The 26,918-nt window shown below is 33.3% G+C and overlaps 1 protein-coding gene across 6 annotated transcripts; it reads left to right on the top strand.

Annotated features, from left to right (window-relative positions):
• Window positions 1-5,149: 5,149 nt before the first annotated feature.
• Window positions 5,150-26,823, top strand: LOC131954747 (cleavage and polyadenylation specificity factor subunit 6). 6 transcript variants are annotated; one of them, XR_009388794.1, is made up of 19 exons: window positions 5,165-5,235; window positions 10,034-10,108; window positions 10,240-10,362; window positions 10,540-10,643; window positions 10,941-11,176; window positions 11,295-11,435; window positions 11,597-11,748; window positions 13,001-13,109; window positions 13,594-13,665; window positions 14,170-14,190; window positions 14,965-15,045; window positions 15,187-15,299; window positions 15,427-15,515; window positions 15,622-15,657; window positions 18,037-18,149; window positions 18,284-18,431; window positions 18,561-18,972; window positions 19,271-25,776; window positions 26,171-26,823. XR_009388794.1 is itself a non-coding variant. In XM_059318492.1 (18 exons), exons 1-17 carry the CDS (start codon window positions 5,179-5,181, stop codon window positions 18,934-18,936), a joined length of 2,046 nt encoding a protein of 681 aa, XP_059174475.1. In that variant the 5' UTR covers window positions 5,150-5,178; the 3' UTR covers window positions 18,937-18,972; window positions 26,171-26,823. The 6 variants fall into 6 exon arrangements, 5 of the variants coding, with proteins under 5 accessions (XP_059174475.1, XP_059174476.1, XP_059174477.1 ...); XM_059318492.1 differs by lacking the exon at window positions 19,271-25,776 and having other exon boundaries at window positions 5,150-5,235; XM_059318493.1 differs by having other exon boundaries at window positions 19,271-26,823.
• Window positions 26,824-26,918: the final 95 nt, after the last annotated feature.

Below are 26,918 nucleotides of genomic sequence, written 5' to 3'. Positions count from 1 at the left end.
ATATTCAGACGAGGACAATTACTTATAGGCAGTTGGCTAAAACTATGTGTGTGATGTTTTATACCGTTGGGCTATATGTGAAGATCAGGGATTCTTTCAGACATTTGTTCCGTGTGAAGAGAGCATTTGAAACATCCGGGGGGGGGGGGGGGGTATAATTATGGTTTGTTAGGCTATATAATATGTTCTATACTTTAATTTTTCGGTCTATTACGTCAGGTTGGTGGCAAAAGAAACTCAAGTTTGAACTCATAGACCTAAATTAGCTCACCTAAGGAATTTAACTTTAAGTTGCTCCAAATTTTTAAAATATTGTATAGACATAAAACAAGGAGGTATATAATAAACTTGATTTTAGATCAAATAAAATTTTTGAACATTAATCTAATAATTCAAAGAGTGTAAAGACAACAGTTGTTTGATTTTAGAGTTTTCTCTTATAGATGGTTTACCATCCGCATCACCTGCCTGGGATTTTAGGGTTAGTAATCATAATCTGAGTACCTAACTCATGTTAGGGAAAGTAAAGGCGGCTGGACATAGTGCTGACTACACTATCTCTTCATATGCCGAGGTCACAGAAACAGGTGAACTCTACTTCACTTGTCCCATAGACCGTCAGGTTAGGAAGGGGAACTTTACTTTAACCATAATCTAATTAATAGTGTTTCTTTCAGGCATCTTTTCTCCCCCACCCCCCGAACGAAATAGAATTTATATACAAAATATATGCTTTTACCTGTGTCCGAAGCGCGCTCCCCCCCCCCCCGGAAAATTTAATTTAATCACCCCCCCCCCCCCCCAAGAAAAAAAGTATTAAAGAAACACTGATACTAGTGATACACTAAATATATCGCGAACTAAATATTAAAAAAAATTTAAAAAAAGGGACATAACAATTAATATCGACCGTTATCGTGTGCACCTTTAAGCCTTTAAAGTAAAAACATGTAGCCACGATGACCTCATTTGGACAAGCTGAGACGCTTGAAACAATTATAGGCCTAGTAGCCTAGTAGGCCTAAAGTGTTAGCAGGCATGATAGTGTCTATACGTGCGACTTGGTGTGTGTGTGGAGAGGGGGGGGGGGGGGAAGATGATAGATTTGATGTCACTGATGAATGCGATTAGAAAAGGGCTTACGTCGTATTGGAAAATAGATCACATAAAACAATTGCCTTTAAACTGAATCGGCCGGCACACAAAAGAGGCGCGCACTTTTATATCTACTCCTATACGATGGAGATCGCGTTATATTTTGATAGTTTCCCCCCTGTGTCTTCTTTCCATGGGTACCACATGGACGCACCCCTCATTCATAAACCTCGATTAGAGAAAGCATCCCAATTGTTCATCATGTTACATAGCAGTAACATAGCATTAACAAAATGGAATAAAGAAATAATATTACATAGTATAAGACAAAGTGAGATATAATGATAATATAATCGAGGAATGTTGCAATGAGCCAGTTAAGGAGGTCATTAAATAATTGTTACCAAGCTTCCAGTCTTATTGTATTCGTCAATAAAATGCAAAGAAGTCAAAAGCTAGACACTGTGTACTGAAAGCCAAGATAAGGGGTCATCAGAGGCGTAGCGAGGGGAGGGGGTGCGGACCGCACCGGGTGACACCATTTTGGGGGGGGGGGGGTGACACCACGGCAAAAAATAGCAAAATATATAGAGAAAAACTTGAGGGGGGGGTGTGCAAATCGAAAGTTTGAGGGGGGGGGGGGGTGCAAATCGAAAACTTGAGGGGGGGGGGGTGAAAAATAAAAAAAATTGAAACTTTGTCCACGGGAAGGGTCGCTACGCCTCTGGGGGGTGACACCATTAAGTGCCGCACCGGGTGACACCCGACCTCGCTACGCCACTGGGGGTCATTCATGTATGACGTCAATAGAAATTTCGGGTTTTAGACCCCCCTCCCCCTGTCCACTTTCGACGACCCTCCCCCCCCCCATGTAGGACGTCCACACAAATTTAGTAGATCCCACAAAACTTACTACCAATTTTACTATTTCAATAACATGTATTGTGTACCTAACAACTGAGTATTTTCGATAATCTATAATATAAGCGGCTAGGTAGTGTGTCAGTCCTTCCTTCCTTCCGTCATCGCTATAGATTTTGGAACCATAAAAGTAAGCATCGCACCATGCTGTGCATTTCAGTGCACCGCAGTGTCTTATTATAAGAAATAGAGTAGGATTCGTTTATATAACGGCATAGAGCTATTTTATAAATGCCACTGTGTTTACTTTTTTGCATAACGTTATGAAAATATTAAATATTTGCACATTGCTAAAACATATTAAAAAGATCAATGTCAAATATCATTTTAGTTTATATTCCTAGAAAAAATTGATACATTTCCATAAAAGTAGGTCGAAAAAGCTAATTAATTCCACTTTTTTTGTGGTAATTTTTTCAAGGGAGGTAATTTGAAAATATATTTAACTCAACAATAATTTAAGTTAATCTTTTTTTTATTACTACCGCATTGATTAGTCTATGTTAAGGTTCATAATTAAAAGAGAAAAATGTTAAGATTATTTATATTATTTTCTAATTAGTCTATGATTTCTCAAAATCACTATTTTTTGTTTTTGTTTTTTGGTGTTAACAGATGGTGAAATTTTATAATTATAGTAGGCCTATAGAGAATGCTGGAAAGACTCTCTCTGGGCGCGGACGCCTGGGAAAAGCGTGTTTTTCGGTGGTAATTCTAATTACATTGCCAATGTGTTTTCTTAGAACCATAAAAGTAAACACCGCTTGCCGTACATTCATTTGCATAGCATTGTCTTATTGTAAGTTATGGAGTAGGATCTATTTATGTGACTTAAATTTTTAATGTTGGAAAGGCTCTCTTTGGGCGCGGACGCCTAAATAAGCGTGTTGTTTGGTGGTGATTCTAATGTTGTGGTTGTGTTTTTTTTTGGTTGTGTTGTGGTTGTTTTTTGGTTGTGTTGTGGTTGTGTTGTGGTTGTGTTGTGGTTGTATTGTGGTTGTTTTTTGGTTGTGTTGTGGTTGTGTTGTGTTTGATTTTTGGTTGTGTTGTGGTTGTGTTGTGTTGTGGCTGTGTTGTGGTTGTGTTTTTGTTGTGGTTGTGTTGTAGTTGTGGTTGTGTTGTGGTTGTGTTTTGTTTGTGTTTGTGTTGTGGTTGTGTTGTGGTTGTGTTGTGGTTGTGTTGTGGTTGTTTTTTGGTTGTGTTGTGGTTGTGTTGTAGTTTTGTTGTGGTTGTGTTGTGGTTGTGTTGTGGTTGTGTTGCGTTTGTGGTTGTGTTTTTTGTGTTTGTGTTGTTTTTGTTTGCTTTGTTCTGTTCCAAAGTTGGTACATTTAAAAAAGATTTACCGTGGCGGAGCACGGGATGCAGCTAGTCTATAATATAAGCGGGCTGAGCGTGTGTCAGTCCTTCTGTCATCGCTATAGATTTTGAAACCATAAAAGAAAACATCGCACCATGCTGTGCTTTTCAGTGCACCGCAGTGTCTTATTATAAGTAAATCGAGTATGGTTTGTTTATATAACGACATAGAGCTATTTTATAATTGCCACTGTTTTTTCTTTTTTGCATAACGTAAAGAAAATATTAAATACACACACATAGCTAAAACATATTAAAAAGATCAATGTCAAATATCATTTTCGTTTATATTCCCAGAAAAAGTGGATACATTTTAATAACATAATAACAGTTCGGTAGAAAAATTCAATTAAACTGTTTAGTAATTTTGCCAAGGGAGGTATTTTAAAAATAAATTGAACTCACGCTAAAAATGTGAATGCAAAATCTGCAAGACGGAATAATTGTTGGAATATTATAATTAGCATTGATTGAAAAGGCTATCTTTTATTTATTTTATTCACTGAATGTACTGTTTACTAATTATAATTTTTAATCAACTATTCTCCATTACTATATTAATTCATCACGTTCATTAGGTGCGCAATGGTTTTAGTCATGAAACTTTATTGTGAATTTTAAAAAGTACTGAAAAAAATGCATGAATTTATTTTATGATTACATTTAAATTGCGTTTATGTTTTGAGTGTTGTGTTTGTTTTTTCGTTTGTTGTTTTTTTCTTGCGTTCGATTGTGTTGTGTTTAGTTTTGTTCTGTTCCAAAGTTGGTACATTTAAAAAAGATTTACCGTGGCGGAGCACGGGATGCAGCTAGTGTTTATTATCAGGCGTAAATATCAAAAGTGGAATCTAGAAGTGTCTTTATTTAACACGAGCTACGTGGCTACGTCGTCTTAATTTCACTTTTTTCATGCAGGATACGAGCTTTATGTTTGTTTTAAAATGTTAGTACTTCGACAATAAGTTCAACATGTGGACGTCGATTTTTTCGGACCCCCCCCCTCTTTGTGGACGTCATAAATGTATAACCCCTGGGCCTAATAGTATTATTAAAACTGACAGCATTAGCAAAATGTTCCAATCTGCTGGTCATCGAGTTGCCTGTTGGGTTCTTTAAAAATTAAATGTGAGAATATGGCAGTGCTTACCTGATTGACGCTTAGCCTTAATTATTGTCACTCACCAACAGACATACGGTACTGATGTAGAAACCTCAAGTAGAACAGAAATAATAATAGAGCGTAACTCGACTCGACAAATTATACTCTATGTGGTTTGATCAGTTGCAGAGAGAAGATCTGGACACAGATCTGGGGTTGGCGACATCCCCAAAAGTGATATTTTTTATAGCAGTACATAGCTTACGAAAACATCGGAAATGAAGATTACATCATGACAAAGAAACGATTTACAGCCTGCAGTTCCACTATCGCAAAGAAGACGATACCAAACAATTTTAAGCCTGATAATCCTCCTAAAAAAAGACACCACGGTGTAATGAAAATTATCGGGAGGGGTTGGTGTAAAGATATTGCTCTTTCAGAAATGTGTCAAAACTAAATGAAAAGGTTATCAATGTGACCAAGGCTAAATATTAAATTTGTAAAAAAGACAGATTTTATTTTTTAATACTGCCTAGGTCAGAGCAAGTAGGCCTATTTGCTGATGGTCTAGGCTACTAGACTGTTTGAGATGCAGTTAAAATTGTTGGCTTGGCTGTGTTTAGAGTCGATTTGTTGGTCTGTTTTTATCAAGGCCATCACAAAAAAATCTGGCAACACTGGTCCACAAATCAATTTAGCTAAAAATGGCGGACGGCGTCGACATTGATTTGTATGATAATATTGAGGATGAATTCAGCCAAGTAATTAACTTATTCTCATTGTATATCTTAATTTATATACCTTTTTCTTGTCTACGAAATTCTTTTTGCATTTTAAAGAGTTTAGTTTATCAATCTGAATCGATTTTTAGGTAATTTCGGTGTGCATCGACATGGAGCGTGGATTTTCTTTCATGTTGCCTTCTTCTTCCCTGCCAGCAGTGAATTTTAACGACTTAGATCTAGATCTAGATCTACACTATTCTACACTTTAGTGACTTTACACTCTTACAACAGATTCTAAAGTCTAGATTTAGATTCTAGATGAATGAGAGATAATTCGTGGAAAATAAGCATTTCTATAGATATCTTGGTAAAATCTTAGTTTAGCGTCGTAAATTCCAACGTAGCTAGTAATGTGCGATGAAGGTAACTAATGAATATTTCTTTCATTTGGCCATATTTATGTCATATTTTACATAATATAACAGATAATTGAATAACAAATCACAATCCAAGACCAAACCAGTCATAAATATCCTGGAATAAACTTTAAACTACCCCGTTCGAGACAACAATGAGTAAATACAAGCAGCGGCCATGTTTTAAAAACAATAAATTGTCTATTCGCATGTCTTTTGTGTTGATTTTGTGGTTTAAAGTTTAATATGATTGTTTTGTATTGTTTTAATATATGCCGGGGGTCGTCCATAAATGACGTCACACTCGTAGGGGGGAGGGGGGTCCGTAATTTTGTGATGTTGTGTGATGAGGGGCAGGGGTTCAGATGGTGCGACGTCACACTTTTGCATTTTAAAAAAGCAATGATACAAAATGAATTTTAGACGTTATTTTGCGTTTTAAAAAACTGTTTTAATACATTGTAATAACAATTGATTAAAATACTCTATTTTGACAGAGTTCAGACAAGATTTTGGAAAAATATAGCTGTTTAAAAACAATTCAACTGCAATTTTGAAGGGGGGGGGGGGTTGTAGGCTGAGGTGTGACGTCATTTTAGGGGGGGGTCTGGCTTTTTGTGACTACGTGTGACGGAGGGGAGGGGGGGGGGGTAAAAATCGTCAAAAAAAGCGTGACATCATTTATGGATGACCCCCTGTATAGTAATTTTTCTTTTTTTTTTAATATAGTTGACATGAATGACTAATAGACCTTATCAGACTTAATAGTGTGCATCCAAGACCACAACAATTGTTGGGAGGTCGAACTTTTGAACACTTTATTTGCAGTAAGCAAATCAATATTAGATCGCTCATAAATGACGTCGTTCTTAAGATAGTAATGACAGCGTGCATTATTACAGAGCAAACATATGAACATATTGTTTCATATAGAAATTGTGATTTGTGGTGGGGAGAGGTTGAGCAGAACTCAGCGATGTGATTTTGGAGACGGGTCAGGGTTTTTTTTTCGTGAAAACGGGATGGTTGTGGGAGAAAGACCAGCTGTAGAAGTATGACGCGTCATTCATTGGTGATCCATTTTCTCAGTGGGGACGAAAGAACTATTAAGAAGGGTCAAGAAATGTAAAAAGCTTGCCGAGTCGCATTTCTTGAACCCTAACTTTTTCATTCCCCCACTTAGCTCATCGTCACCGAGTTAACGCTCGCACGTGACGTCATGTAGCGGTACCGCCGACCGTAAGGCTAATTTTATAGAAAAAAAAACAACAAGCACTGCCTTTTTTACGCTTTTGCGACGTTTAGTTTGATTACATAAGTTGGTGTTCACATCTATCACTCGTCCATTTAAACGTGCGTAGTTATTTCTGCAAGCTTGCTGTCTTGAGACTTTCGGCCCTTTAAAAATGTATTAAGCTCACACCGTATAGAACTAGACTACCCATATTAAGCTCCAAAAGAAGCTTGGTGAAAACAGGATGGCCGGCCGATTTTGTAGCTGCTCTGCGCTTTATAAAAAGCACAATAAACGATAAGATGACACTTATATTAAAGTAAATTATAGTTCTGAATCTTGATACATTAAAAGTGATATTCGGAAATTATGAGCCAGACAGTCAACATGATATTTCAATTTAAGTCCAAGAAAATAAATTTCCTCAAACGATGGAACATTACTAAATTTTTGCGCAGTTTAGCGAAATTGAATTTAAGTATTTACGTCATCTTACAAAGCGCGATAGCCTACTGGTGCTCTAACGCGGCCCATGCTAATGGCCGTATTCTTAACGCCCCGCATTAGACGCGGCTTATTCGTCGGCAGGCATTTGGTGGCAAGCCTTTTTGACGGGGATAATGTGTTAAGTTAAGGCCGTTTTGCCAAATGTCTTAAACTAGCAGACTTGCTATGATAATTCGTTTTAAGCAAGGTATACGTATACTAATGCTTATTTATCGTTATTTTGATTGAACAAAGCATTATAGAGGTTCTCCATCAACCACATAGGTATTTTTCCCCGTTCACCTCCTTTCATGAGACCGACACGTCATAAATTGCAAAGCCGCCTGAGTTGACGTCACAAATCTTCACTCACTCCCGTAGCAAATCATATGTGACATCATTTATGGACAACCCCATATCACTCACTTGGGTACTTGATATTGACATTTTGACAACAAAGGATAACCAAAATGTGTCTGACAGGTGGAGACTTGCGATCGACCATAATGACAACACGCACTTAAGGGGTGGAGTGGCTGATTATTTTAGATGATGTTTTGTGAGGGAAGCTGGTGGATGATACATTTTGTCTCTCTGTATATATAAATGATGACGAACATTTATTGTTGTCAAAATTATGGCTAGAGATCTTAGATAAGGCAGAGCAAAGCGTAATTTTTACATTAGGGGTCATCCATAAATGACATCAAGCTTTTTTGACGATTTTTACCTTTCCCCCCCCCTCCCCTCCGTCACAAAAAGCCAGACCCCCCCCCCTAAAATGACGTCACACCTCAACCTACAACCCCCCTCAAAATTGCAGTTGAATTTTTTAAAAACATCGATATTTTTCCAAAATCTTGTCTAAACTATTACAATTTATTAAAACAGTTATCTAAAACGCGAAATAACGTCTAAAATTCGTTTTCTAACATTGCTTTTTTATAATGCAAAAATGTGACGTCGCAACATCTGAACCCCCCCCCCCCCTCATCACACATCGTCACAAAATTACGGACCCCCCTCCCCCCTACGAGTGTGACGTCATTTATGGATGCCCCCTTATGACTTGTTGTGACATTGACAACAAAAATATGACGGAGGTTGGGGTTTAATTAAGGTAAAGAGAAGTAAAAAAAATGTCATAAGTTACGATAGAATCACTAGATCTAACTGATGAAAAGAAAAACCTGAAATGAAAATAGTGAACATTCAAACAATAAGAAAAAACTCAAACTATAGGCTATAGTAATAGTAAGATCAAATAAACATTAGAAAGAAAAAAAACGTGATTTAAAACATGGATACAAGTTGCATCTCACAATGCTTCTAGAATTAATAAAGTTGTTTCTTAGGACATTCAGTTTTTAAAGAGCAGAATTTAAAAAAAAAATGCTTTGTTATACGGACTATACAACAAGACAATCATATTTAAATACATTTTCATACGAATAGAAATGAAAGGGAAGCTACTCTAAATAACATTTTCTTAAGATGGCTGCTGTTTTTAATAGCAAATTTACTATCTCGAACAGGGTTGATAAAAATTAATTTCAGGATATTTAAATTGATTTAACCATAAATGGTGATCTATTATTCAATTATTTATAATTATTTATCAAAATATACGAAAATATACTCATATTTAATGACATATTCATTATTGCACTCTCTCCTACATTACTAGTTTTGGCCGAATTTACGACGCTAAACTAAGATTTTACCGATATCTTAAACTATGACATAAAAATTTCCTTGTTGCACACAGCCTGTCTAAAATTTAAATTTTTTTTTTTATTAGCCACATTTTCTTTATGAAAAATATGAACTCAGACATTAGAATGCCTTAGATTTAGAAATGGCCAAAATATTTTATTTAGACTGAGATTTCAACGCTGCCTGCTTTTTTTCTTGGCTGATGCTAGCCGGAAAAAGATATGCATGCGCAATGGAGAGAAACTCCGACTTGCCATCGCAGCGATGTTTTCGATGGTACCGCAGAACCCTAACACCAACCCTAATCCTAACCCTAGCCATAGGTCACTGCGCATGCGCAGAGCTATCTTTTGCAGACTGTGGAGAAAAATCTTCAGAGTAGTCACTTCGTTTTTTTCTTTCCTGTCCATTGTACATCTCAGCCTACACATTTTCAATCTCAATGTTTCTTTGCATCACATAGGAATTATGAATCAAACTTTCGAGATGTAGATCTAGGCCTAAATTCCACCATGTTAAAAATAACGAAGTGTCTACTCGGAATAAGATTTTTCGGCAAAAGATAGTTCTGCGCATGCGAAGTGACCTATGGCTATGGTTAGGGCTAGAATGAGGGTTAGGGGTAGGATTAGGGATAGGGTTAGGGATAGGATTAGGGCTAGGGTTAGGGATAGGATTAGGGTTAGGAATAGGATTAGGGATAGGGTTAAGGATAGGATTAGGGTTGGTATTAGGGTTCTGCGGTTGTAAACACACGCATGCGCAGTACTATAGAAAACATCGCCGCTAAGGCAAGTCGTCGTTTCTCTCCATTGCGCATGCGTATCGCATGCGTATCTTATTCCGACTAGAATCGGCCTAAAAATAATCCTCCCGTTTCCAATGAAGGAAAATTGCCAATATTTTTCTGCTAATTAATTTTTCGGATCATCACCTAAATGCTAAACCTACTATTATTAATGCCATCGTTACATATTTTTAGGATGCAGATTTTGGTGGAGGTGGAGATCTGTATGATGATGTTATCACAGCTTCATCTACACGTTCCAGTGCTGAGGTATAGCTTTTCAGTATTATTTTTAAGCGGTTTTACTCTTTATTAATTTGGCTTAATGCATGAGGTTTTTTTAGTTATATAGGCCTTTAGAATTGAAACGTGTATGATCTACATGAAATTTTTCTTTGTAGCCAATGGATCGCTCTGGAAGTAAGACTCCCTCTAGGTCTAACAGCACATCCATGCCATCTACTGCTTCAGCATCAGCACATACAGGGAAAAAACATATGCTGTATATAGGCAACTTAACATGGGTAAATTTTCTATTCATTTTTTAATTAGGCCTATAGGCCTAAGTATTGCAATATGCAAAGAACTTTAGCCCTACTAATTTGAACAGAATTGTTGATATATTTTGAAAAAAATTCTTTGATCGCACTACAATCTATATTCTATGACTTTGTAACTCTGAAAGATTATATTTTATACAGTGGACAACAGATCAAGACCTAACTGATGCAATGAGCTCAATTGGTGTATCAGATTTATTAGAAATTAAATTTTATGAAAACAGAGCCAATGGACAATCAAAAGGGTTAGTTATTGTTTTTAAAAATATTGTTTCTGCTGCTATTTTTTTTTAGATAATAACAGGGTTGGGAATGTTTTCATCTTTTAAGTGTTTCATGACTATAATATGCAGTTTTATTAGTGTAAGTAAATACTTTTAGAATGATTGTCTGAGATCAAAATACTCAAATAAGCATAATGAAAAATCTTGTTTTATTTATTTATTAAGGTGTGTAAATGTATTTCTCACTATCTTAATATTCTTTTAAAATCTATCAATTTTTCAAATAAACTAACCTTATTCTATTTAATTGTTCAACAGGTTTGCTTTGATAATTGTTGGCTCAGAGCAGTCATCTCGCACCATTTTTGACAGACTACCACGCAAAGAACTCCATGGCCAAATACCACAAGTTAGCCACTTCACCAAACAAGCATTAAATCAGTTTGAAGCACAGGCTCGTAAAACAGGCGGAGGTGGCCCTGGAGATGCGGATCGTAGAGATGAACGTGGGCCACCAGGAAGAGATTCAACACCAAATGGGAACTTTAGAAATGGTAATTTAAAGGATTATTTTAAGCTCCAGCCTACTGTTTTGCATAGAACAATCATTTATTGCAAGATCAAATTAGCTGTTTTTAAATAAAAAAACTTAAATACTTATTTATATTTTAGACAAACGTGGACCCCCACCAGGACCACAACAGGGAGCACCAGGTTTTCCACCACGTCTAAGCGGACCTCCTCCACTTAGACCTGGTCCACCACAAGTTACTGGACCTCCAACAAGAGGAGCTGGCCCATTGAATTTTGCTCGTAAGTTATTTATTTATTTGCTATATGGTTCATTTTCTTTAAAATATTTGTAGCACTATTAGAATCTAACATGTGTAAGGCTTTACTAAAAGTGTACTACCATATTCCTGATATGGAGTATGTTGTGCTTTCGTTATTTGAGAAACAAATGTTCTTAACAGAGCTGGTTAGAGCCTGCACAGACTATTTGTCAACTGCACCACCTGGAACTCTACCACCTGTAACAGGACCGCCTCCAGGAATGCCCCCAATGCCTCCACGACCTGGTCAACAAGGTCCTCCAGGCAATAGAGGGCCACCACCACGGCTTGAGGTATTGTCCAATTTACATTATTGACAGCCCATAATTCCTATTTTATACACTAGAAAATAGTGAGGTTTTTTTGCATTACATATGTGTACAGACTGTCAGTAATGTTCTGTTTAAGTAGAAGTTAAGTTCCCTTTTCAAAACTGACCATCCATAGGGCAAGTTAGGTAGAGTTTACCTGTTTCGGTTACTTCTGCATATGAAGGGATAGTGTGGTAAGCACTATACCCAGCCACCTTCACTCTCCCTAACATGAGTTAGGAACATCAGAGCTGGGGGGTCTAGCACTCTACTAATATGCCACACCGCCCCCTTTATGGTCTGTTTAAATGCCCTGATAATTTACACACTAATTCTTTGTTGTACATTTTTATATTTTAAATAACACAAATTACTGGTTATATCTGGGTTTTTAGTTCATGAATGTGAGTGTTATTACTCTTCTCTAAGAGGTACATAAACAGATAATTTTAGTTAAACCAAATATTTTGTAAATTTTGTTTGATAACCCCTGGTTGCAACTATAATGTGGTGCATACATGCCTACCAGTGGCCGAATAGTCCTGCTAAATTTCATTAAATCATGTCTTGTTCCACCAGTCTTTGGTTGAAATTTGTTCTGCTACATTTTATTATTACTAAAAATGCAAAATTAAAAAAAAAAAATTATTTATCTAGTTGGAAAAGAGAGTGGGGAAAGTATGATTATGTCGACATTCATTTCCATTTACTTGACAATGTTAAAAAAATTCAACGGCCGAGATCGGGGGGGGGGCCAGTAGTTTAAGACAACTTCATTTTTAAAGCAAGGAGGTAATACCAAAGTAATGTTCTTTTTGGTATTTATCTTAAACTCTTCATTAAATTAAATATGGAGGTATATTAGGGTTAGGCAGTATTTTAAGACAATTTTTCATTTATAACACTAGGAGGTAATACCAAAAAATGTTCTAAGTAGTTAAAAATAAATATTAGCTAAAATTAAATAATTTACAGAGGTAGCTGAGATATTCACTAAATATACTATATAACCATGTTCTAAAACTGTCCATCTATTAGTGTCTACCGTGTTTTGATGTAAGTGTTTTTTTTTTTTTAATTTAATTTTTTTCTGCATAACTTCCCCTTTTTTGCTTCAATTTCTTTTTATGTATGACTTACTTTTTTCTATCACTACGGGGTAGGCATGTCTGGATGTGGCTTTTAATAGGACTTGTTCACTCAAAATACGCTGTTTTTATTTACTGTTTTGCAGCCACCCAGAATGGGAATGCCACCCCCACATTTGCGAGGGCCACCACCTCCTTTGGATACAAGAGCTCCACCACCCATGAGATCAGATTGGGAACGACCTTCTGGGCCTGGTAAGTTAATTCATAGACATTATTTAAACCATTTTTTGGGGTATTAATTCAGATTAAAAAGATTGAAGATTGTGTAGTAGCTTGTTTTAACTAAACAAACTTTTATTTACAAAATACACTAAGTTTTATAAGCTGTTTAAAAATGAGCAGTAAGAGATTTAAAATTGTTTATTTATTTATTTTTTTTGCTTGGTATCCCTTTTAGTTTAAAGTGCTTGCGGGCACTTGATTTATTGTAAGGTGAACTATTGGTCTGTCTAAAATCCTTAGTGTATATGTGTAGTTTGTTGAGTCTCATTACATGGTTGTGATATTTGATTCAGATTTTCAGTTCAGTATTCTTCTATATATGTAGCGATTTTTATTTCCCCAATACTGAAAATAATCTGAGGAGGTACCAACATGTTGGATGCATGTTCCACCCATTTTTGAACAGCATTATGTTGGCCTAGGTGTATTTATATAAACTTTTACTTGTTCACAGGGAGGCCCCCTAAGCCAGGTGGGCCCCCAATGAACAAGGACTTTCTTGGTGGCCCATCACCAGTACTGCTAGGTTTGTTAAATGTACCTGTATTGTTTTCCAGCTGGTTATAGCCTTATTTTTTAAGCTAATTGTTTTATAAATTATTTAAAAAATTTTTTTTTGCAAACATCCTTTATTAACTAACTACTAGATAAAAAGCAGTAACATGATTTTAATGTTGAAAATTGTTTAAAATATGTTTGCAAAATATTTTTGTTACAAAGGCCAATTTAAATTTTGGCTTACGGAAAGAGCACTTTAAAAAAAAATCACCTCCCATAGAATGGTAAAAAAAATGGCTACAAGGGTTACTATTTTGAGGACTTATTTTCACTAATGGTTGCAATTTCTTTAAAGAAAAAATAGCTGGTGATTGTTGTAACTTATTTGTCACATATAGTGAAACATTTTAATATGCAAACAGTGCAGCTTATTTGTGAAGAGCTGTGTGTCCTAAGGATGATGTAATTAGTGCATATTATAGTAGTTAAATTGCAGTGTAAACATTGTTACACTTCAATTTTCAAATTTAAGCCCAACCACCGCCACCAGGCAGTAAGTTTTTATGACTTTTTCCTTTATTGCTAAATTGTGATGGCTAATTTTTGTTTAAACTGGTGGTTTGTACTCTTGTTTTGTCTTTATAATTCCTAATAAGATCATTTAAAAACTGGTCAAGTTAGTGATCAGCTTTTTGTTGAAGCTCAAATGTGTACACATGATTATTCATCAAATCAGTATTCACTGAGCAGTAATGTTGTGTACTTTAAATCTCTTGTTTTTGTGGTTTAAACTGTGGCTGTAGAATAGAAGTTAAATGTAAATTAAACAATCTAGGTTAAAGTGCTTTATTTGGTTATGGTTTTGTTTTGCATAGGTTCTGAATAAATTTCCTGCTAGTTTTCAAATCTTTTAAGTTGTTGTATTTTGGCTTTTTTTTTTTTATAAAAAGGGGCATGTTTTTGAAGTAATTAGATATAAATCAAATTAATAATCATTAAAACTGACTAAATTAAGTACATAATTTGTATTAAATAGGCCTACTGCTTTGCGTTGAAACAAATTTTTACAGCATTATTTGAATAGCAATCTAAACCTTATGGCTTAATTTAGGCCTATTTCAGAATTAAATTTATCAATTGAGAAGTATGATTTAACTGTATGAAGGTGGATTTCTCAAAACTAAAAAAAATAAAATGTTTTCTTAAAACTTTAAAAATAATTTATTGCTTTAAATTTTGTTTTCTCACAAAGATGGGTCAAGATACGATTTTCTACTTTTTACTATATTACGCTGATCAAACTATTTTAACTGCTTCAATTTTTCAGCAACCTACCCTCCAACTGGTCCTCTTCCACCTCAGCCGGTACCACCACCTGGATTGAGACCTCCTCACATTGCAGGACCAGGTGGGGTTTTTTAAAAACAAACTTGGCTTATTTAACTAAAATGTTTTTCTACTTTTTGTATTTTAATTCAGGTTTCAGTAAAAAAAATTTCATTAAGTTTATACCCTCATGTCTGAAATGTCAAACATTTTCCCCCTGTAGGCATACCCCCTCCAAATATGCCACAAGTAACTTCAGCTCCTCCACCTGGTCATGTACCTCCTCCTGGACATAACCCTTTCTTCCCCCCCACATTAGCAGGACCACCACCAACTGTAAGTATCAGTTATGGACTGTTTTATTTATGATAATTCACATTTTATTAGTAAAGGCTTATTCACTGAGTATTATTTAGTAAAGCTTTTAGCCAGTCTCTTGACTTAATAAATGATTTGCTTTTAGGCAACACATCCACCACCTGATCCATATGGAAGACCACCCCCCACTGCAGCATATGCTGAAAATCCATATGCCAGACCTCCACCTGATAGGTATTTGATTCTTTCTTTTTGATTGGGCTCGCCTTTTAGCATAATTCAGTTAGTTGTTATTAATTGTTTTAAACCCGCTTATTGCTTAAAAATTATCCACCTTTAGGCCTTCACGTTCCGACATCAGAAAAACACCAATCAGGTTGGATTTCAATAATTCTTGGAAGATTTTTGTTTCAGTTTAATTTGGGAGGGAGTGTGTAGATTTTTGTTACATTTTGTTAATAAGAAACTCTTCACTGTTAAATTATTTTTTCTAATATATTTTTAAACTGGCTTAGATCATTCTTTTAAATATGAAAAATATTTGTGTTGTGATTTTGGATTTAAGTCATATATAATCAGGGTTGCCACTATTCAGGGTTGTTCTGAATTTCTAGGTTTGAGAATTATCATTTTTTAAAGTTTCCTGTTTAGCAAAAAATCCCGGGTTTGCAGCTAAAAAATCCAGGCAGTTAAAACTTAAGAAATTTGGCACTCTGAAAGCCTTTTTATTATCAAGGATGTAGTATTATTACAGCTTATTTTGCTTTCTCCCTTACATGCACATATAGATGTACAATTTGAACTATAAAGTAGTCAATAAACTTATAGGTCTAGCCTAGTGTTATTCAACATTGGCATTACTTCACGCTACTTTAATTTCTATACTGATGTTTGGTCTAATCAAAGTTGGCATTTAACCTAAAATTTGATGTTAGAGTACAGTCATCTCTGTACTAAAGATTTTTAGTATTTTAGTTCCTTTTTTAGGACTAAAATTTTATATGCATCACTGCCTGTAGAAACTAAATAATTTATTCAGTGACCTGGATTGTGCTTGAATGCAGTTGTACTTTGCTCTTGTTGATACTAAAATAAGTTTTAGTATGCTATGTTATGTTGTCTAACAGATTTCTCATAATCCAGATTTTACTGCAGTGATTTTATCCCCCTCCTAGTGAAATGTAAAGCACTTCACATCTCAAATACACCTTACTGCAAAGAAAATTGTTAGCTCAGTTGTTTCTGTAGTTTCTATATAAAAAAAAAATTGATAATTTTCTTTGCAGTTTTTATAAAGCTCATCACTCATAGGCATTAAGCTAGAGATCTGTGTGGTAGTTACAGCTTACTTATTTGTTGAAAGGATAGCTCTTTTTCTCAATAGTTCTTATTCACAAAAAATGAATGTCCATTTTTCTACCAAAAAAAAAAACCATGGACAGCATGGTATTGGAATAAATACATTAGATTTGTTTAATTTAATAATGCTTCGACAAAAATAGTTAAGCCACGGATCCTGAATAGGATTCTGCAGTGTTTAAAAAAAAATGCCAATTTGTAAGTGGTTTTAAAAAAAGATTCTATAAAATACAAAATCAATTAAACGGGAAAACTACAAGAAGTAAACACAACTAAAAATGGCAGCCCTAACATTATAACCTAGATTATGATTAAAACTTAAATTCGGCAAAACAACAAATTAAATAGGAAAATGCTATTGGGCACAGGGAACGTAGTTATGGTATGGCATGCAGTGTCATAACGGCCTTAGAGAGTTAAATAAATAGAATAAATAAGTAGAAAATAGCTTTTTAAAAAACCTAGATAAGAGCATATATATTTTCAGAACACGAGTAGTTCAATAACTTTTACATTATTCATCATTGCAAACAAGGAACATTTTTAATTGTTGTTCATGCACAGTATACACGTTCTGATAAAATTAACTTTTGGTGAATTTTTTTTTCAAGCTGTGTATAGTATACATGTGACCACTGTAAAAGAGGTTAAGGAAATAACTCTTTATCTGTGTAAACTAGATTTTAGAAAGTTTTACCAATTTCAGCATGGCTAACTGAAACAATATTGCATTTGGTCAATAGTACAAGGCGTTTGTATTGTTGCTTGTTGGAGAAGGGTGGAAGGTTTCTAGAAACTTCAAGTAATATAAGGGAGTTGGTCTAGTTATGGTTATAATGTTCAATGAGGTTGTTAGTCTAGGATTAGGGGGATGGGTACATATTTTAATCAAATATACAATCCTTAAAAGCGTAAATTAGATTGTTAAACATTGTATGCTGCTTCACTGAACATATCCATTATCTTAAGCATGACAAATTTTTTTTATTGAAAAGTGATGGAAAAATTATGTTTTTATTTTTATTTGAGCTACACTCAGGAATTTCCGTGGCCTCCAGAATATTCATAATAGGTTACAAGATCAGTATAGTTTGGGGGATTGAATTTCAGGATTTGCTTACAAAAAGAGTGGCATCCCTGTGGTTTTAATATATATATAAAACAAATAAATAAAATCTTTTCATTCTTTGTTATAACATTGTCCATTTTAAATAACAAAAGTTAAGTACTATCATAATTTTGTCAAAATAATCTGGATAGTGTCCATAAAGTTTTAACATTTTATTGTATGAAATATTTTATTATAATTATAGTAATTTAAAAGTCAAACATATCTATTAAGTTTCATTAAAGTTTACAAACATTCTTATAATATATATATCCTTCCTATTTATAGACATGAGCCACCACCACCACAGTTAAGTGACCAAGAATTTGAAGAAATTTTCCAACGAAACAAGACTGTTTCTAGCAGTGCTATAAATAGAGCAGTACAAGATGCCAGCTCTGGTAATATATTGATCAGAAATTAGGAATTGAAATGGAATATTTATTCAACTAAAAGTAATTGTTCATTGATGTTAGTAATTTCAGCAGATAATTATTTCTCTAATGCATTTCTAAATCCTTTTTTTCCCTCACAGGGGACTTCCCAAGTGCTATAGAAACATTAGTCACAGCAATCTCACTAATAAAACAGTCTAAGATAGCATCAGATGATCGCTGTAAAATCTTAATCAGCTCTCTACAGGATACATTGCATGGCATTGAAGAGAAATCATATGGATCTAGGTATAAATATTTGTTTTTTATCAAAATGCTACTTGCACATAAGGTTTTACATGTTGCATATTTAGGACCATTTGTGCTATTAAAAATATTTATGTAAAGATTTGAAAATAGTAATGTTGTGTCCTTTAGGAGCAGTAGACGATCCAGGTCCAGAGATAGAGATAGGGAAAGAGAAAGGATGGAGAAGCGATCTCGACACAGATCACGAAGCAGAGAACGAGATCCAAGGGAATACAGAGAACGCTCCAGAGAAAGAGACAGAGAACGAGAGCGTCATTATGAGGATCGACGTGAAAGAGAAAGAGAGAGGGAAAGAAGTGAAAGAAGCGATAGGGGAGGTGAAAGAGACAGGGAACGATCAGAAAGGGAGCGATCTGATCGTGAACGAGTAGAACGTGAGCGCAGTGACAGAGAGAGAGCAGACAGGGAACGAGTCGAACGAGAACGCACTGAAAGAGAGAGAACTGACCGTGAACGTGATTACAGCAGTAGCCGCAGACATTAGACTTTTGGATTACTACTCATCTCTTCAATTCTGAAGGTATTGTTCTTATGGTGTTGTGCAAATGTTGTGATTTTATGCACACAATTTATTGCAGGCCATTATAATTTTGCTGCAAGCAGTTGTAGGCAAGGTGCCGTTCAGTTTTTTTTTTCAGGATTCAAGATATTTTTTATTCGCTGACTCATTTTCGTCAGTTGACTTCAGGGTTAGTATTTTGAACTAATCATATTTTTGTTGAAATCCACAGAGGGTAAGTTGTCTTGCATTTGTCACACGTTAACAATGTACCGTTATTGCAGTGCTTTATCAAGCATTTTCACAATTTATTTTCCAGAAGTTGAGATGAAAAGTGACTTCCTGCAGGCCACAAGTGCCCTTTCTATGTTGTTCTACGTACAGTTTTAATTTCCTCAATAAGCTTGGTTCACCGATTTGAAAAGCTTGACACTACAGTTAGGGAACGCTTGCAGATTTTTTACGTCAAGTTTAAATTAAGCATGTTGCAAAATATATGTACAATCCTAGTAATTCGTGATCATATCTATAATACATCCCTAAGCCGCAAAATTTATGTAGTAATTGTGATTTGCTCAATTGTGATACAAAATTCTATGCACCACACATCAAGACTTCCTGTCAGTTAACTACCTCATGTTGTTTTTGAGGTAAAATATACCATCTTGTTCAGTTTTATTGAGCTGTAATTCCAAAATGTATTTAATTTATGATTGCGTTACAATTGACAAGTTGCTGCAATCTTGTGCTCAACTCTGAAGTCAACAGGTGCATATGAATCTGGTGTCAGTAAAGAATGAAAGGGTGGAATTGTTTTCCAATGCACTTAACACGTAAAAGTGGATACCGATTAAAAATTCTCTTATGTTGGAATGAAAGATAAGCTGATAATTGAATGTAGTGGTGTCCTTTATTTTAAAGTTATTGCATTTCTATGTTGCGTTCATAGAGAAAATACTCACTATTGTTTGTAGATGCTTTCCTTGCGGGCTATTACATGATTTAAATTTGATTAGCCAAATGCGTATTTGTATAGAAGCTAAAAGAAGTAATATCAATCCTTTTTGAGATGTGTGGCAACAGCACTGTTTCTGAATTCTTTTCCACCTGCTACTTTGTGTGACAGCCAGAAAATTTAATATATATTTGACACTGTTGTGTTTCATGTGTGTATGTAGGGAATGGGGGCTGTTTATTTTACAGAACGCTTGCATTATGAGTGTGATAGAATTTTGTTTTTCAACACCTCATTATGTACCTATTAGATTCAAACTCTTATGTTAAAAATTACTTGAAGAATTAATATTCAATAAAATCTTGCACCATATGCAGGATAAAGCCTTTCATAAACAAAGTTGTACATAATGTTGAGACGTTTAAAATAAAATTAAGGATTTAATTTTTTAACAGTATATGTCTGAAGTAGCATTTTATCAAAGTTTTTTTTTTACCCAGAAAATGAAGTAGGCCAACATATAAACTAAATATAACAAATTTGTTAAATTTTTTTAGATACCCTACTTTTTGGAATTTGGATATCTTTTTTTTAAACATTTTTTATGAAACAGATTTGTAAAAATCATGATTTTAAATTTTTGTACACAATGTGTTCTAAAATGTTAAGTGATTTAAAAAAAATAATTAAAATTGGGTGAAATCCCATTTACTTTTATCATTTAAATTGCAATTTATCTTGCATTTATCATTTGAATTATTTTGTACAGGACAAGTCATTTTTGAAGACTTTGTAAATATATAAATATATTATACATTTTTAAAGGTTCATTTAGGCCTTTTAAGCAATTTTATAAACATGGATTTTCCCATTAGTCGTTGTTCAGACATTAATAAGCCGATCAATTTGCTCATTGGGTTTGGTTGTTTGTTGTAATGTTCTTTGCTGTTGTTGTAAGAAGTATAAGCATTGATTGAATGAGTGAGAAATCTGAGATTTTAGATGTATTTTATTAGTGTGTGCAGCAGTCTTTCTTCTATACGTATTTTAACATTCAATTTCTAACGTTGTGTTGGAATATCTGTTTTGTTGTTTGGTAATTTGGATCTGCTCTTGTTTTTAAAACATGACCTCAAGTTCAGGTGATGTTTGTTTACTGTCTAAAATCAAATGGCAATACTCCGGTTAAATTTTATGGCTGTCTTTCCGTTTTAATACATTTACAACTCTTGTTGTACAAATATCTGCGATAACTCCCAGCATGCAATATTTTGTCCTGTTTTTATTATTATACAATGTGACATTCCACTCATTTTTGTCAATTTACAACAATCTGTTTTGTTGCTAATTTTTCATTGTTTCAGGTGCTCAAGATGTCTATCTACATTTTTGATTCAGTTCTCTAATTTTTATTTATAATTCCTTCTAAACAGTGTGATTTTAATTTTTTTCTTAAGATTTATATTTCTAAACTTATTTTGTATTCATGGCTTACACATACACTTAAAAAATAATTACTAAATATATTTAGAGGAAACCTTATTGTTTCTCATATTTTAAAATGTGAACAATTATGATTTTACTTTGAGTAAAAAAGAAAGTATTATATAATTGTTTACACATCAGCAAAACTGAAGTTCAGCTTTGAATGTGCTTGCAGCAAACTCCAATCCAAAATGTCTTCTTACCTATTCACCTTTCATTAAAATAAGAAATGTAAAAATCATTTGGCATTTAAAAGCTTGTGTAACTAAACTTTTATTTCATTATTACACTTCTCATTATTAATCATACAGGCTTAGTATAGTAAGTCATGCATTATGTGTATTTAATGTCTTTGCTTTTGAGGTGTATCCATTAAAATAAATACTTGAGTGCCACTTTTACAATTATTCATGAAGCCAGTTTTTAGAATTCTATTATCACAAGTCTTTCATTTATTGTAGTCATATAGGAAATAATAAATTGCTGTATGGTTGAGGTATCCCTAAAACAATTGTAGTGTATTCCATGTTTGTAAGTCATGGATTTTTGCTGAGGTTTCAACTAGTTAACTAGCTGCAACAGCACAGTTAGTATTCTGTAATGGCTGTGTGCTATTGACAACGGTTATGCTTTAATGGGCGCTGCATATTGTATATAATGACATTCAGTAATATGGTTATTTGGGACACTTAAAGTTTCAGTTTTTTAAATAAACAGTCAAATCTGTAAAGGACAAACATTTATAAGTATAGAGTAAGAAACTTTGTTTTATATTTGTTCATGTTAAAATTAGTTTATGTAATGTGTCATAAAAATTCATCCATACTTTAAAAAAATGCTTATTCCGTTCAAAATGAAAGAATGCTTGCAGGGAGACATGGTATTAAAAGTGAATTTAGCTATTTTCCATTTTATTTTACTAAAAAAATTCAGTGCTATCTTTGCTAGGCGTAAGTCAAATTATGCTGCAGGTTTGAAAAAAAATGTACATTATTCTACATATTGTTCTTTAAAAATTGAATGTAGATAGAGGCATCATAATACTGTAAATATTTATAAGTATGAAACATTACACAGCCAGTTCAGTTTTTGTATATTTTCTGGTGAATTGCTCAGGATATTATTCTTTGTAAAATATCAAAAAATTCTTTTACTGTTGAACTTATTGAATACAGGGCATTAATTAAACAGCAGATTGAATTAATAGTTCAGTTCCGGGCTACTAAAATATTAATTTTGTGTTGTTCTGGTTTTGTAATTTCTGGCTTAGTTAATCCTACGTTATGTACCCATTATACAACTGTTATTAATTTGCTCATTTGTTTAACAATGGCAAATTTGATAGTTAAATTGCATTTTACTGTAAAAGTAGAATAAGTGTTTAAAGGAATCTGATATTTTACTGCCATGTCTCTCATTAACTATTTAATTTCAAAGCTTTACATCTATTTAAAACACAGCAACTAATAAACCACAAAGGAGTGTAGATACATTTTTTATCATCAAATCTCTATCCCTTCATTCTTCACTAATTTTTATTCTTTTGTTTTTAAATAAATTTATCTTTTGTTTTACAAAATCCTACAAGTACAAGTGTATTGAAAGTATTCTTCCCTTATTATTTATTCAGTCATTTATTAAGGGTCTTGTTTGTTATCACCTCGCTACCTATGATATAATTCTAAATAAAATTGCATAATTCCTTCCTGGTCAGGCCATAATGTTGCCAGAAAATTAAGTAAGTGTAGAATAAAACATAGAGAAATTAATAACTGCTATGTGTAGCTATCTTCTGTAGTATTTTCTTAAATTGTTAAAGGAAAAAGGAAATGCATACAAATATGATAAACACAAAGGTATTTAGAAAACTATGTTTTTCCGTTGATACTTTTATGTTTTTCAAATTTTTTGTTTGCTCCTTTTTTTTTTTTAGAATCTAGTCTTATGAATTCAGGCTACGCAGCATGTACCTCCTACAATTTTGATTTTGTGTAAAAATTACTTAATTTTTTTTATGTTCAGGCTTCCAGTTAAAAAAAAATTGGTTTATTAAAATACTGGTTTGAAGATCAAGTTATAAGAACAAAGTATTTGTTAGTCAAATACATGTACTTTATCAGAAGACATACAATTTGATTAACCTGTTTTATTTTAAAAACCACTGAGTAAGAACTTGGTAATGCAAGATGTGAAATAGTTTAATGTATTTCACTAAAGTTTTGAAGATTTAATGGGGCTCCAGGTTAAAAATGTTTCAGTAAAAGATAATTATTCTACTTTTACATTATAGAAAAAGCTAAAATGTTGAAATTATAGCAAAATTATTATAAAGAGGAGAATATATTAAAACAAATACTAATTATTTGTTGGAAAATTTGAAGCATAATTGAAACATGTATTTTAAAATTTGATGAGGTATTTGAAAACTCACACGTTTTAAATCTCTAATTGCCGAACCATGTACTTTTTAAATGTTAAAAGTTAAAGACCGCTTGCTAGGATTAAATTCTTAACCCTGAGCCTCACTGTAAAACAAACGAAAAACGTTTTCCTATTTGTAAACATTACTGGGTCTAGTTAAATGTTTAGCATTGAAGCTTTTTAATTTTTTTGTGTGTATGCTGCACAATAATGTAAAGAACATTGAAAAGATTAACTAACCTTTTATCTGACACTTACTTAATATTTACAACTCGCCCCTTATTTTTCTCCCAAAGTAGAAACTATGTTGAATAAATTTACTTGCATTTATTAAAAATATATAAGTGTTCGCTTCTGTGGACGAGGGATGTTCTTTTTTTAAATTATGAGGTGGCTTTAGTTTGTTTAGAAGTTTTGAATGTATAAGTTTGATTTATTTTTTCTGAGTTTTGAAACACCTCTTATTTAAAGTAATTTATTTTTGTCGGGATGGAATATTATCTTTCGCGAAATATTTAATACAGGTTTGATAAATACTAGTTCTTTTTTGTGTCATTTAGCTTTTTTTTACAGTCAATATTTTAAAGTAATCAATAAATATAGGAAAATAAAATAACTACACACCATTTGTTATATTAAAATATATGCACTAGCAGCTACAGTTAAATTTTCAAATTAACTTTGAAAAAGCTCTTGTAATTTTTTAGCAAAAGTAAAGGAATTTTTTTTTTTTACCACAAATGTAAATATTAAAATTAAGAACTAAATATAAAAGATAAACTAAGTCTTTTTTTTTTTTTTAAATTAATAAAGATTTGAAAACATTTTTTTTATAATTAAATTGAATAGAAACTTGTATGCATGCTGTCCTTGCTATGAATACATTTTAAAGTGTCTCCTAAAAAGACATCCTAAGTAGGCCTACTTATTTTTGTAAAAACAAATTTATATAGTTTATTGAAGGAAGCGATGCTGTGTTCTATAAAACAATTTATGCTGAATACTGATGCCGTTCATATGGTTCAATTCTTATAATAGAGCTGCAATACTGACACTCTTTCGATATTTAGGTTAGAAAAACTTGTAACTTAGTATGTATGTGATGTTGTGACTTGAAATACAATTTATTAATTGATAGTTGATTAATTAGCTGTTTTAAATATTTTACTACCATTTTAACAACTTGCTATTTCTTAACACTATTTTAGTGTAAATTTAGTGTATGCATGTGTAACCTGTTTTTATGGCTTCTGTGAAGCCATTGTGGTTAAAAGCCTCCCAAAAAATTAAATTACAACACTTTAGTGCATCGACCAACTTGACAATTATCTTTATCTCTATTCTTGTTATGGCTTTTTGTTTTCATGGCACTGTTTACTGGACCTGTGTAGACTAGATGAAAAATACTCATTGTAGAATATGATTCATTACATTAAATACAACAATGGCTCTTAAATCTGAGATCACCTTAAAGTTAACATTTAATAAATTTTATTATTTAGAGATTATTGGTTTTACTTTGGGTAATCCATGTTTAAGAGCTTTTGTAAACTGATAAATAAAAGAATTTTAACCAGCAATGGCAAGTATTTGTTGGTATTTGCTGTGGTAATTATTTGTACAGCATGGAACGCAGGGCTTCTGGGAAGTGTTGTGATTACAACCTTTATAGTGTCAACACACCTAGCCTGTTTTTAGTTGGATGGATACATTTTAGTTTGGTAGTTGACAAATGGCTGTTGACTTACACATTTCATTGTAGTAACCGGTTGTCAGCTTGCCTTTTCAATGGTCAGGTTTTCACATCTTATCTGTGGCAGCTAATTAAGTCTAGGTCAGGCCTGGTATCCATTACATGTTTAGGGTTTTGTTTTCATTTGGCAGCAGAAACAACTCTGTGATAACAACGCTTTACACTATTGTTAATATATACATGACAGGGATTGTTAACAAATATTTATATGGTTATTAATTGCAATGCTTATAAAATATATTGATGTACTTTACTTTGATACTATATTTTATTACTGTTTAAACCAATTGCATTTATATGATTTTAAAACATGCCTGTATTTATGCAAATGTTATTTGATGGGGAGTATCTGCAAAGCTATCAAATGATTTCAAACTTGGTGATTTACAATTTTTAAAGAAAACCTTGTCAGAACATGTTTCATCCTATTACCCTACCCCATTGCTCTTGTTCATTATTGCTCATTATAAAATGTTGATTTACATTAATAATTTACAGATAGTGGGACAAATGGCTTTGCAGGTATTGACACCCCAATAAAATGTCTGATCATGCATAACTGACAATGCATTTTTTCTTTCTCTTCCTCTGATAATTTTCCCTAGGCCTCATCTTGTATCAAGTTTGTTCTGCTGCCCAAATGGTTGGAGATGTATGCAGAAAGAGAGAACATTTTTTTATGTCCTTCCACCATCTTCAGTGTTGCTAATGTAGAATTTTTGTTGCTGTCAAGACTTATATTAGATATGAACTGTTGTCTATATACCTTTTTTTATAATCATCTGGGAAAGGGGGGGAAAAGTCCCAGGTTGGATTATTTTTAAAATTAAGTCAAGACAAGTTTGGATGCTGTGGATCAAGGGAGTTTCACAAGATAATGGATGCATGGATTCTACAGGCCAAGGTGGACAAGGTAAACAACTGAATTAAACTGGAATAATATCAAGGATTTTTATTTACTTTAAATGTGCTTTTAACTAACTTTTTAAGTCATTACATGTCTTGTCTTGTTTTTTTTTTTTTTTTTTGGTAAAAATTTGTAAATTAACTAGCTGAAGTTTGAAATGAAATAGTCTGTATACCATTAAAATCTATAAAAAAAAATACACTACATTTTTAAAAAATGGTATTTAAAAGAAGTAATTCTAATTCCCTTTCCCTCTTCCAATTTGGTTACATCCCATTTTGTCTGGCTTACTGTTTTTGTCTGTTTCATGTTAACTTTTCCAAATAAATGAAAATTTTTTTGAACAAAAAGTTGTTTATCAATTGTATTGGTTTTTTATTGCTATAGTTTTAAAAAAGTTTTGTTAATCTTTATCACCTTCTCTTAAATTAATCTTTTTTTTTAAG

Source organism: Physella acuta, unplaced genomic scaffold (assembly GCF_028476545.2).
Source record: "Physella acuta isolate Inbredline_101_S28 unplaced genomic scaffold, ASM2847654v3 ptg001025l, whole genome shotgun sequence".
NCBI classification, from domain to species: Eukaryota; Metazoa; Mollusca; class Gastropoda; family Physidae; genus Physella; species Physella acuta.
The sequence above is the reverse complement of the archived record's forward strand: the minus strand, read 5'-3'. Positions and strand labels throughout refer to the sequence as shown.

What these genes read in the sequence shown, in the direction of transcription:
- LOC131954747 (XM_059318492.1), top strand. Translation starts at nt 5,179, where the DNA reads ATGGCGGACGGCGTCGACATTGATTTGTATGATAATATTGAGGATGAA. An exon ending in CCAACCACCGCCACCAGGCA is followed by an intron (nt 14,191 to 14,964) that starts GTAAGTTTTTAT and finishes TCAATTTTTCAG; the next exon opens with CAACCTACCCTCCAACTGGT. An exon ending in TCCTCACATTGCAGGACCAG is followed by an intron (nt 15,046 to 15,186) that starts GTGGGGTTTTTT and finishes TTCCCCCTGTAG; the next exon opens with GCATACCCCCTCCAAATATG.